This window comes from Lemur catta, chromosome 17 (genome assembly GCF_020740605.2).
Source record: "Lemur catta isolate mLemCat1 chromosome 17, mLemCat1.pri, whole genome shotgun sequence".
Taxonomy (NCBI): domain Eukaryota; kingdom Metazoa; phylum Chordata; class Mammalia; order Primates; family Lemuridae; genus Lemur; species Lemur catta.
The window spans coordinates 25,614,765-25,627,561 of record NC_059144.1 but is presented as its reverse complement, the minus strand read 5'-3'; the positions used below and the strand labels follow the sequence as shown (position 1 = coordinate 25,627,561).

The window sequence follows — 12,797 nt, the reverse complement described above, 5'->3', positions numbered from 1 at the left end:
TTATTCTATTCTTCTATTATGAGGCTTTTAAAAGCAAATAATACCACTGGCAAATAGACTAGTGTTATTAATGAATAAGACTTCTTATACCTCTCTGATACATTGAATACAATACACTTTCCTGTCCCTATGACAGAAAGTTCAATACATACCTAGGATCCAGCCAAGACCAGACATAGTGTTCTTAACTTCTGGATCCACGTCCTCCTCTTTCCTAGGGACCACAAAATTCCTGCTCTTGGCCATATTCCATGCAGTTCTGCCTCAGGTAAGCCTGTATAGTCAGGACTCACGAGAACAAGAAATGGGAAACTTGAATGAGGTCCTGTCCATGGGAGCTCTGTGTCCAAAGCCTGTCTTGCTTCAGTTCTTTCAGGCCTGTGCCAACATTGAGTGATGAGTACTGTAGCCAGGTGTCCCCAGATGTTTTTGAATCTTGAGTACTCTTATCCCTTCAGACAAGACTTATATTTGTCGTATGCTACGATGTGATAAACAAATTAGAAAACATCTACAGAATTCTCATGTGGAGATGAGAACAGGCCTTTCTGTACCCTTCCAACCATGAAAGTCTTAGATTTTTATGATAATTGCTTTACACAAAGAACTTACCAAAAGACATGCCCAGAGTTCTTGAATTATTCTTAGAGTCTGAATAATTTTCTAGAAAATGTGCCACCCTCTTTTCCCAATCACGGATTCTTTCTAGAATATTTTCTCTACATGTAAACTCATGTAAGATTTTCATTATTTGCAGATCCATATTTAAGAAGTCACCTACTCACTAAAATTTACTTGCAGCCCCAAAATCAACACTCATGGCACTTATGTGGTCATTCCTAGACATGTGCAGAGAGGTGAAAAATTTGAGTCACCCAATGCACACATTCCCAGCTGAGGTCAAACAAGGTTATACTCTGCCTTCTTGTTTCAATTCTCATACTGTAAACAACTGTCATTTTTGTCATATATTGAATGCCACATTTTTCATGTTTTTGTATTGTTTATTGGTTATTTTGCCATCTCAAATGGTCCACAAGCATAGTGCTGAAGTTCTGTCTAGTGTTTCTCAGTGCCAGATGTCTTACAGAGAAAATATGTGTATTAGATAAACTTTATTCAGGCAAGAGTTATAGTGCTGTTGGTCATGAGTTCAATGTTAATGAATCAACAATATGTATTAAATAAGTTGTCCTTAAATACAAACAAAAAAATTAAGGTTATGTATTGATCAGTTGATGAAAATGTGATCAGAGGCTCACAAGAACTTAAACCAATATATCCCTCAGGAGCAATGGTTCAGTATTTGCTAATTCAGTATTCATGGTAACTTTATAGGATATAACTACCTATCACAAAAAAATGAGAATCAACTGTATTTAGACTTCATTTTTTGTTTTTAAAAAAGTGAAACTATACCATGTGTTCATCAAATTGGCTTTTTAATTTAATATATGAAAGATATTCTTCCATATCAGCATATATAGGTTTCCTTTCTTATTTTTAATTGCTGCATATTATATCATTGTAGGAATAAGCCAAAATTGCTATTTCATAGTCAAAATTAATGGCCGTTTGATTCATTTACAAATTTTCAATATCACTAAAACTCAATGGAGAATGGGCTTGTATTATACATATATCTTTATACATGGGGCAGATTTTCCTATGGAAATGTTTTCTAGAATTCAAATACATATGTCATCTACAAACAGAGACAATTTTACTACTTCTTTCTGATTTAGATGCCTTTCATTTCTTTTTCTTGCCTAATTGTTCTGGCTAGGCCTTCCAGTACTATATCGAATAAAAGTTGCAAGATTGGGCATCCTTTTGTTCTTGATATTAAAGGAAAAACTCTCAGTATTTCACTGTTGAGTATGATGTTAGCTGTGGGTTTGTTATATATAACCTTTATTGTGTTGAGGTCACTTCTTTCTATACCTAATTTGTTGAGCATTTTTATCATTAAAGGATGTTGAGTTCTTTGAAATACATTTTCTGCATCTATTGAGATGATCATATGGTTTTTTCCTTCATTCTGTTAATGTGGTGTATCACATTTATAGATTTGAACCATCTTTGCATTCCTGATATAAATCCCACTTGATCATAGTAAATGATTTTTTTAATGTGCTGTTGAATTTAGCTTGCCATTATTTTATTGAGGCTTTTTGCATCAGTGTTCATCAGAGACATTGGCCTATAATTGTCTTTTCTTGTAGTATCCTTGTATGGCTTTGGCCTTAAGCTAACGCTGCCCTTATAAAATGAGTTTAGAAGTATTCCCTCATCTTCAAATTTTTTGGAAGAGTGTGAGAAGGACTGGTCTTAGTTATTCTTTAAATACTTGGTAGAATTCATCAGTGAAGCCATCAGGTCCTGGGTTTTTCTTTGAGGTTTATTGATGACGCTTTTCAACCTTTCATAGGCCTATCTGTAAAGGAGAGAATTTAGAATTTTGATTTCCTTTGTAAGCCTCTTCTTTCCACAAATACTGTGACTGCTTTCTGGCCCAAATGGGAGATTTCCAGATTTTTCTCTTAGATATTCTGGGACATCCTGCCCTCAAGATACAGCAGGGGGAAAAACACTAGTTTAGGGGTAATCTCTGGTCACCAATTCCAAATTATATTAAGTGATACCACAGTAGTTTAAAATAATCAGGGATGGGACTTCTTCTTGGCCATTTGACTGAGGACTCCCCCAGAGTGAGGTCTAACCTATAAAACAGTGATCTGATTTTTCTCAGGTAAGGGTTAACAGACAGGCAGAAAACACAGTCAGATTCAGTTTATAATCTCTACGTGAAGTTCAGAGCACTTCTGCACCCAGGTGTGGAGCCATGGTGTATCTTTGAGCAGCAGAAGGGAGATCCAGAGGAGGATTTGAAAGTAAAGTCACATGTGAATTCAGTCCACATCTTATACCCCACCTCCATTTTTCTTAGGATCTTACAAACTATGCCAAACTTTTTTACAAGAATGACCAGACTCAAAAATTTTAAATAAGTGTTTTCCATTTATTAGAACTGTTTTTCAGGAAGGAAAGAGGACTGGGAACCACTTCACCTCCATTGCTTAACACATCAAAACTACAGGCTTTATTTTATAACAACATACTCAAAAATCCCTGTGAGATTTGTACAGATGAACAGTGGAGACAGTGAAACTTGAGAAAGAAAAATGAGAGAAACTGATGCTGTGCTGGGGAGAAGAAGGTGGATCTTATAAAATAGCAAACTTCAAAGATGCTATTTGATGGGAGTATTAATAACAATTGAAATAAATATAGAAAAATATACATTTTTAAACAAAGGGAATCACAATCCCTTGTTGAGAAGAACAAAGATGAAGATCCCCAAAGGCGTAAAAATGTACTTTTGAAGGAATAAAACACTAAGGGTTTCTTAATTAGTTAAAAATTTTCACTTTAAGAATAGTAAATCCTCTACTTTTCATTATGCAAATGCTGATTTCATCATTAAATTGAGATCTGTTCGAGAGTTGGCACTAAAAGTACATTTTAATGGCTTGAACGTGGTGACTTGAGATGCACTGAGGAAACAAGAATGTGTCCCAAGTTTCTGAATGGAGCAACAGGAGGAATTGTAGGTGCTAATTACAGAGGAGAAGAAGACAAAGGAAAGGCCAGGTAAACATATTTGGGGTTCATTTTGGGACATCTTGAGTCTGAGATAGCTGAGAAATCTAAGAGAATATAACAAATGTGTAATTCAATATGCAAGTCAGAGATGTAGTCCGGGTAGAATACATGAATACAGAATTTGCCCAACATCAAATGGCTACTGAGCACTGATGGGGAACAAGGGACAAATCCTTCTGACTCCACATTCATGCTTCTTTCCCTAAGACATGTGGAAACCAGGGAAATAGGAGTTGGTGCCTTAAACCTGAAATTCCACAACTGGTTTTCCTCTCCAAATACTGCCAAAGTGGAAAGTCTAGAAACATTATGGCTCAACTACTGTGTTCAACCCAGGACCAATACTCTCCTCCAAATATTAAAATTTGTTTCTTTGTCATGCTGCTATGCCAGCAAATTTCTGCATCCCTCCTTGAAACCTGGCTTCTGACAAAACCCCACCCCCTGTCTAACAAACACGGCTGAATGTTAGGGAGAGATACAAGCATTAAACTTCCTCACCAGACTTCTAAGCGTCATGCAAGTTAGAAGTCAACTATAAAATGGGCATTTAGTTCATGGCCTTTGATCCATTGGTTGGGGCTGGGATTGTCATTTGTCTAAGAAACAATAAGACAGTGCAGGTAAAGTCTGTATAATGAAGAGAGAAAGAAAAAGAACAGAAAATGGCAAAGAAATATTACGGGGCAGGTGGCAGAAGAAGAAACTCCAAAAATAACTAAGAAAGAACACCCAGGAACCAGAAGCCAAGACAAACAAAGGTTTCAAGGAAGGACTGAGAAATGCTGTAAAACATTAGCTAAAGGCGAGGTGAATGGTAACATGTACAGAATGCTTAATTTTTCAAAAAGGAAGCCATCGGTGACAAAAACCAGGGCCATTTCAATGGATTGATGAGCACAAAACCCAGATTTCTCTTACTGGAGGAGAAATGGGGAATCCAGTACTTAGAGAACTTAGTTGGAAACACAAGTTCTAGAAGTTTAGATACAAAGAGGGGAGAAATGAGACATTAGTCCTATAAGAGGAGTATAGATAACACAATAAAAATTTTGTAGCATGTCAAATAGTTTTAACTAAATTTATTCCTCAATTCTCAGCAAAGAAAGGCATCAAGTACAGTGTAAGTTTCTGTGCTCAATCCCTCTCTAACACCATAACTACCATCACCTCTGTCTCACATCCAGAAATGTTGTCTAGACCCCAAAACTAGAAGGCCCAGTGACAAGTCAATTTATTCCACTTTCCAATAGCTATGACACTTAGAAAGTTTTACCTTAATTTGTCCAACAAATTCGTATGTTCAATTGCATCCATCCATCTGGTTCTGGTTCTTCTGAAGATACTGCATCATGCCAAGCAGACCAGGTCAGTTCTCTTGATATCAAAGGCAGCCCTATGGTCCCTATCCTGAACCTGCAGTGTTTCCTTAAAGGACTTAATGATCTCTTCTGCATGTTCACTGGATCATCCAGACTCAATCCAGTTGTCACCTTCCCTACGCAGCCTCCAGAATGGTGCCAAAGCACAGCAGAAAGGTGATCTTCTCCTTTTTCAGCACCCTGTCCCCACCCTGAGCTATGCCAGTACCCTATGTGCTGTTTCGGCCAATGCCCTTTCCTATGCTCCATGGCGCTCCCAGCCTAATCTCTCCTCTCCAATGGTGACTACTCACAGATGAAAGACACACACATGAGAAGGGATGCATTTTTATGGGGAAAGTGCTCCAGAATGGAGGAGAAATCACTACAAGAGGGGGTGATGTTGGTGACATTCAAATTGGAGAGTGGCTTGATGTGTTTGCAACTGACAAGTTGGAGCTGGAGTTGTAATCCTGCTTCGCATTGATAGAACTGGTTACTTTCGCAGAAAATTTCAGGCAGCACTTTTGATCATGTAGGCAGTTTAAATATTGAATTTCAGATTTCCTGCAGTTGTTCCTGCACGTGCCTTGGTAGAGCTCACATGGATTCCAAGGCTCTTGGCTCTTGTCATTATGGGATCTGAACAGGCCACCTGGGAAAGACATAGCTAGGTTTAGTTTCATGCAGCAGTGATAACAGTGGTGAGAAAACATGACTTAAAGAGCACAAACCCTGAGAGTATTAAGGGCACAGGATCTGAAATCAAAACTACCTGGATTCAAATGTGGGCTCTGTCCTTTCCTATCTCTCCCTCCTCAGGCAAGTTATTTCAGCCCTCCTGTCCTCCATCACCTCCACAATGGGCATAATAATAGAGCCAAGTTCCTGAAGTTTTTGTAATGACTAAATTAGCATCGATAGCATGCTCAGAAAAGCACCCAGCACACAATAAGTAATTAAATGTTTGGGAAGCCAAGGTGGAAGGATTGCTTGAGGCCAGGAGTTCGAGACCAGACTCAGCAACATAGTGAGACCCCATCTCTACAAAAATTAAGAAAAATTAGCTGGTTGTTGAGCCCAGGAGTTTGAGGTTGCAGTGAGCTATGATGATGCCACTGCACTCTAGCCCAGGCAACAGAGCGAGGCCCTGTTTCAAAAAAAGAAAAAGAAAATATCTGCAGAGCTGTTATGTGAAGAGAAAACTGACTTTTCTTCTCCCTTCTATAATGAAAGCCTAAGCTTTTTATCATCACTGCTTTTTTTAATTAGTATATCTAAAGTCCTGACCAGAACATTGAAAATGCTGCTGAAGAGGACCTATTTTCCCCTTTATCGTATATCTTTCAAGAGGCATTTTAATATACGACCAAACTCACATAAAATAAATCTAAATATTTCTGTTTTATTAAAAAAACCACACTAGATGCATAGTTACACAGCATTCTTCTTTCACCTAATATTTTGTGGCTGCCTTTCCATGTCACCATCTGAAGATCTGTCTCATTCTTTGTAAAGTTCTATAGTTCTATTGTAGGATAAATCATAATTTATGTATAGTCATTTGGGATGTTTTCTAATTTTCTAACACGTCGGCAACATACTTGTATAACTCTATGTATCTGGACAAGGATTTTTATGGGTAGATTCTTAGAAGTCGAATGATCAGATTAAATAAGTCTAAAATTATTGACTCCATTAATTCCTCCCTTATGTATCTTTCAGGACACTGCCAGCAGAAATTGCCAGCTTCTGGGGTTTTGAGTAATTCTCCAGTTGTAATTCCAGGCACAATCAGGAACAATTCTGTGTAATCCATATGGAACCAATTGTGTCTGCTTTGAGTTCTAGTGGAGATTTGGAGTCTAGGAAAGAGAGATGAGAAAGATTTTGTAAAAGCAATCCATGGGTCATAGAAACTCGGTACACAGGGAGTGAAGGAAACATTGGCATGTTCTGGGGTTTTAAGTCTGAGTTTTCTGGTAAGATTGGTTAATTGGAGGGAAGAGCTGAGATGATGAAAGAAGCATAAAGTCTTCATGCTTTATCTTGGACAGCCTCTCCTACATTTAAGGAAGAAAAATAAAAATCAGTGACATTTATAGGGACAGGGAGATATCCATACCCTCCCACCAGCACTGCATGAGGATTTTTCTATCACTGTAATCCCTCCAACACTCAGCATTATTTTTACCAGTCTGATGGATATAATCTCACACTGCTCTTTTAATCTGCATTTCTTTTATTATCCTGTGATCGAAATGTGTCAATGGCTTCCTTCCAGTGACTTGCAAGACTATGTGATCTCAGCCTCCGTTATATTTTCTCTAATGACTCTCCACTTAACTTATTCTACACTCACCGTAGCCACTTTATTGTTTTTCTTTTTTTGGTTTTTGGGTTTTTGTTGTTGTTGTTGTTGTTATTTTGTGTTTGTTTGTTTGTTTGTTTTTTGCTGATCAAGTGGAGCAGTGGAAGTGGAGAAGGAACAAAGGAATCTGTAACTGGTTGTGATCAATTAGTTGTAAACACCACTGCACTTGGACCAACCTACCTTATTGTTTTTCAAAAACTGAGAGATAGGCCGGGCGCGGTGGCTCACGCCTGTAATCCTAACACTCTGGGAGGCCGAGGCGGGTTGGATCATTTGAGCTGAGGAGCTGGAGACCAGCCTGAGCAAGAGTGAGACCCCCGTCTCTACTAAAAATAGAAAGAAATTATATGGACAGCTAAAAATATATATAGAAAAAAGTTAGCCGGGCATGGTAGCACATGCCTGTAATCCTAGCTACTCGGGAGGCTGAGGCAGAAGGATCGCTTGAGCCCAGGAGTTTGAGGTTGCTGTGAGGTAGGCTGACGCCACGGCACTCTAGCCTGGGCAACAGAGTGAGACTGTCTCAAAAAAAAAAAAAAACTGAGATAGATCCTGCCTCTGGGCCTTTGCACTTGCTGCTTCCTCTGCCTGGTACACTGTTCCTCCAGTTGGTCTCATAACTCACCTTTTCCCTTCATTCTCAATGAGGTCTTTACTTGCCTTCTGATCACACACTTCCTACCCCACTTCCCTGCGTCATAGCTCTCCATTTACTTTCTTCTCTTACTTACTGTCTTGTTTATTGTCTCCTGAAAAGACTGAAATCTCCATAAGAACAGAAAGTTTGGTCTACTTTTTTAATGAATGTAATCTCCTGCATCTTGATCAGTGCCTGGTATACAGTAGGCACTCAGCAAACATTTCGTGAATGAATAAACAAGTGACCATTAATTGCCTATTTATATCCTTTGCTATTGTTCTACTGAGCAACTGTGAGTTCTTGCTGTTGTGCGGAAGTTCTTTATCTATTTTTTATATTGTTCTCTAGTCCGCTGGGTATGTTACCTCCCAATCTGTCATTTGCCTGTCTATAGAACTTTGCCAATGCATTAAACTTTGACCTTCATTAAACAGAAATACATAATTTTGGTAATCAAAGTCAACAGTTTTTTGCCTCATGCATTGTGCTTGGTGGTTTTGTTAAAGAAGTCCTTCCCCATTCTTACGTCCCAAAGGATTCTCTGATATTATCTTCTAATAAATTTTTAGTTTTGCTTTTCACATTTAGGCCGTTAAGTCCCCAGATGGAATGCATACATCCCCTTTTATCTTTCTCATAGAGTGAGCCATTTTCCCAGCACAATATGGTTAACAATCTATGCTGTCTCCATTGATTTGTGATGTCGTTGTCATTGCACATATCTGAGCTCTTTATTCTGTTCTCTTTGTTTCCTCTTGTTACGATACTGTATTTGTCATATCACAATGGCTTATAGTATGTCAGGGTTTAGAAGAGCCAGGTTTGTCTTGCTTTTTTAAAAAGTAGCCTTAGCTATCAGTCTTCATTCTTTTTTTTTTTTATAGACAAGAATCTCACTCTATCACCCAGGCTGGAGAGCAGTGGCAAGATCATAGCTCATGGCAGCCTCCAAATCCTGAGCTCAAGCAATCCTCCCACCTCAGCCTCCCAAGTAGTTGGGACAACAGGTGTGCACCACCACACCCAGCTAATTTTTCTTTCTTTCTTTTTTTTTTTAGAGATGGGTCTTGCTATATTGCCCAGGCTGGTGTCAAACTCCTGGCCTCAAGCAATCCTCCCAACTCAGCCTCCCAAATGTTGGGGTTACAGACGTGAGCCACTACACCTGGACTTATTCTCTATTACAAGTTTATAAGTTTTAAAGTAAAATAATCAAGTCTGTCAAAACTTCCACTGAGATTTTGATTAGAACTGAATTAAATTTATGGATTAATTTAGAGTATAGTTAATCTTTAGAATGCTTACATCATCCCATCGAAGATCACATCTTCTGTTAGAGTTTTAAATTATACCCTCATAGAAGTCTTAGATATTCTTAGTTTAACACAAGCTACTTCATAGCTATCCCATTTATTTTATTATATTTTCTAATTAGTTATTATTAATGTAGAAAAGATTCTTGTAAGTTGATATTTCATCTGACATAACTACTGAACTCTTATTAATTACAATAGTTTATTGGTTCCTTTTTTATATCGTAATCATGACTATTGAAATGAAAGACAATTTTATCTTTTCCTTTTAATCCTTATACTTTTGTTTTGCTTTTGTCTTCCTTTAGCATTGGCCGGATCCACCACAATTTTTAAAAAAATTTTTTTAAGAGATGGGATCTCACTATGTTGCCCAGGCTGGCCTTGAACTCCTGGCCTCAAGTGATCCTCCTGCCTCAGCCTCCCGAGTAGCTGGGACTATAGCCATGAGCCAGTGTGCCCAGCTCTCCACCACTGTTATTTCAGACAATAGCAATAATTGAGAGTATCATTGTTTTTCTCATCTCAATGGAAATTAAAGTTTCTCCAAATTTTTTTCTTCACCAAATTAAGAAACTCCCCTTCTGTTCCCGCTTTACCAAATCATGTTTTTTACACCAAGATAATTCTATAATTTATCTCCTTAGTTCTATAAAGGTGGTGAATTTCATGGATAGATTTTCTGATTTTGCATTTGAGGTTAAACCCTACTTGATCATGATATATTTTAATACACCATCAAATTCAGTTGGCTAATACTTTATTTAGGATATATTCACATCTGTATTTATAAAGAAAATAGATCTATAATTTTCTGGTTTTAGAACCAAAGTTACACTAGCCTCATAAAATGAGCCAGTTAGCTTTCCTTTTTTGTTTTTCTATTTTCTGGAACATGTTATATAAAATGCTACTTAAATTTTCTGTGAAATTAGAATTTACTTTTAAAATATTCTAAGATAGCAACATTTATTCACAATAGACAAAGGGTAGAAGCCACCCAAACATTCACCAATGGATGAATGGATAAACAAAATATGGCATATATATACAATGGAATGTTAGCCTTAAAAAGGAAGGAAATTCTGATACATACTAAAACGTGATTGAACCTTGAAGACATTATACTAAGTGAAATAAGCCAGTCACAAAACGAAAAATACTGTATGATTGTACTCATATGAGATGCGTAGAGTAGGCAGATTCATAGAAACAGAAGGTAGAATGGTGGTTGCTAAGGGCTGAGGGAAGGAGGAAATGATTTACTATTTAACAGGAACAGAGTTTCAGTTTAGCAAGATGAAAAGAGTTCTGTGAATAAGTGGTGGCGATGGCAGCATAGCAACGTGAATGTACTTAATGCCACTGAACTATACACTTAAAAATGGTTAAGATGGTAAATTTTATGTGTGTTTTACCACAACTTAAAAAAATGATCTGGGGCTAAGGCTTTTAGGAAGAAGGGTCTTCCACTGCTGTTTTGATTTCTTAACACTTACTGATTTATTCAAGTTTGTATTTTCTTCCTATGCTATCCCTGGAACTTTTTTGGGGAATTTACCCATTTCATCTAGGTTTTTGATTTTACTGGCATACAGTTGTTGATAGTTCTTTTATTTTTAATATGCTAGATCTGGGGTTTTTTTTTCACTATTTCACTACAGATTATTTTTATTATCCTCTATTTTTTCTTTGTCATTCTTTCCAGAAGTTTTCTGATTTCATTACTTCTGACTTCATTATTTCTCACTTTTTTCCTCCTCTTCTTGTCTTTTATTCTTTACCACATTACTTAATTTCCAAACATAAGAGTTTTTATTCTAATTTTATTCCATTTGGTTAGAAAACATAGAAAGTATGATATTGAGCATGTGGAACTTACTGAGGTTTTTCTGTGGCTTGATACCTTGCTACAGAAAGTGTGGCCCACACACTAGCAGTTTTGGCATCATCTAGAGATTTGTTAGAAAAGCAGAAACACAGACCCTGCCCCACCAGCTGAATCAGAATCTGCCTTTGAACAAGACTCTACATAATTCCCATGCACATTAAAGTTTAAGAAATACTGGCCTAAAATCTGAGTGCATGAAGCCTATCACATCAGAATACCTGCACTATTCTAAGGTTCTAATAATGTTCTATTTCTTAATCAGGGCATGGGCACATAGTACTCATTTTATTATTAGTCTTTTTTTTTTTTTTGAGGGTTTCTGTTTGCTTTATTTTTTTTATTTCAGCATTTCATGGGGTTACAAAAGTTTAGGTTACGTATATTGCCCTTGCCCACCCCCCCTCCACCGCCAAATCAGAGCTTCAAGTGTGTCCATCCCTTAGACGGTGCGCGTCGCACTCATTATGTATGTATACACCCATCCCCTCTGTCCCCCCACATCTGCCCAACTCCCAATTGATGTTATTCCTAAATGTGCTCTTAGGTGATGATCAGTGAAACCAATTTGATGGTGAGTACATGTGGTGCTTATTTTTCCATTCTTGGGATACTTCACTTAGTAGAATGGGTTCCAGCTCTATCCAGGAAAATACAAGAGGTGCTATATCATTAGTCTTTAAACTACACAAATATATTTCACATACTCATTTGCATGTATGTTTTGCCGTAGAAGATAGTCAAAGAAATTTCATCACATAGAATATGACCAATGCAAATAACTTAATCACTGTAGCATCAAGATGAACTTCCTTTATGCAGGTAGCTTTGCACATGCCCGGGTAGCTTCATTATAACTGGCCCCAATTCCTTATGATGAGCAAATTTCTTTTCATTGATGGTAAGATTCATCTCACTTTCAGAAAAGTTAAAAATGGGCAGGTGGGAGGTCGGAAACTGACATTTTTAAAAACACAGTATTTACCTGGCCTGAGGCAGGAGGAGGTGCAGGCATAGTCTAATTATGACCCACAGTGTGGTTACAGGATGCCAGATATACAATCATGCTGGTAAAATTGAAAGCATCAGTGAAATCAGTGGTCTTTCCTTTTGTTACCCAGCCTATGGTGGTGAAAAAAAATGCTGGAACAAATCTGGGCACTGCAGGAAACAACGCAAAAATGAAGAAGCGATGAAAGGAAAGTGTACAAATCATCGAGTCTGCTGTGTTCCAGACAGTAAAAGGCCCTGGCAAGTTCCTGAGACACCTCCCACACCCTCATATGATTTGACATCAGTACCGTTTGATGTAATTTTAACACTAACGTTCACTACACGCCACTTTGAAGTAAAAAGCGACACAGTCACAGTTGAGCCGTCTGAGGTAGTACATGCAACTGAGACCTCTGGCCCAAAGGTTCATCACAGCTCAGAGGGATGAACTCAGTCAGAGATGAAGCACTGAAAACATCATGGTGACCCTCCCCCCATCCCATGTGTAATTCTAGATAGAAACAGCTGGGTAAAGAAGTCTAAGATTTTCACTATTTCTAAT

The 12,797-nt window shown here is 37.8% G+C and overlaps 1 protein-coding gene across 1 annotated transcript; it reads right to left on the bottom strand.

Annotated features, from left to right (window-relative positions):
* Positions 1-5,408: 5,408 nt before the first annotated feature.
* Positions 5,409-5,695, bottom strand: DEFB116 (defensin beta 116). Its single transcript, XM_045528429.1, has one exon. The coding sequence runs from the start codon at positions 5,693-5,695 to the stop codon at positions 5,441-5,443; it is 255 nt and encodes an 84-aa protein (XP_045384385.1). The 3' UTR covers positions 5,409-5,440.
* Positions 5,696-12,797: the final 7,102 nt, after the last annotated feature.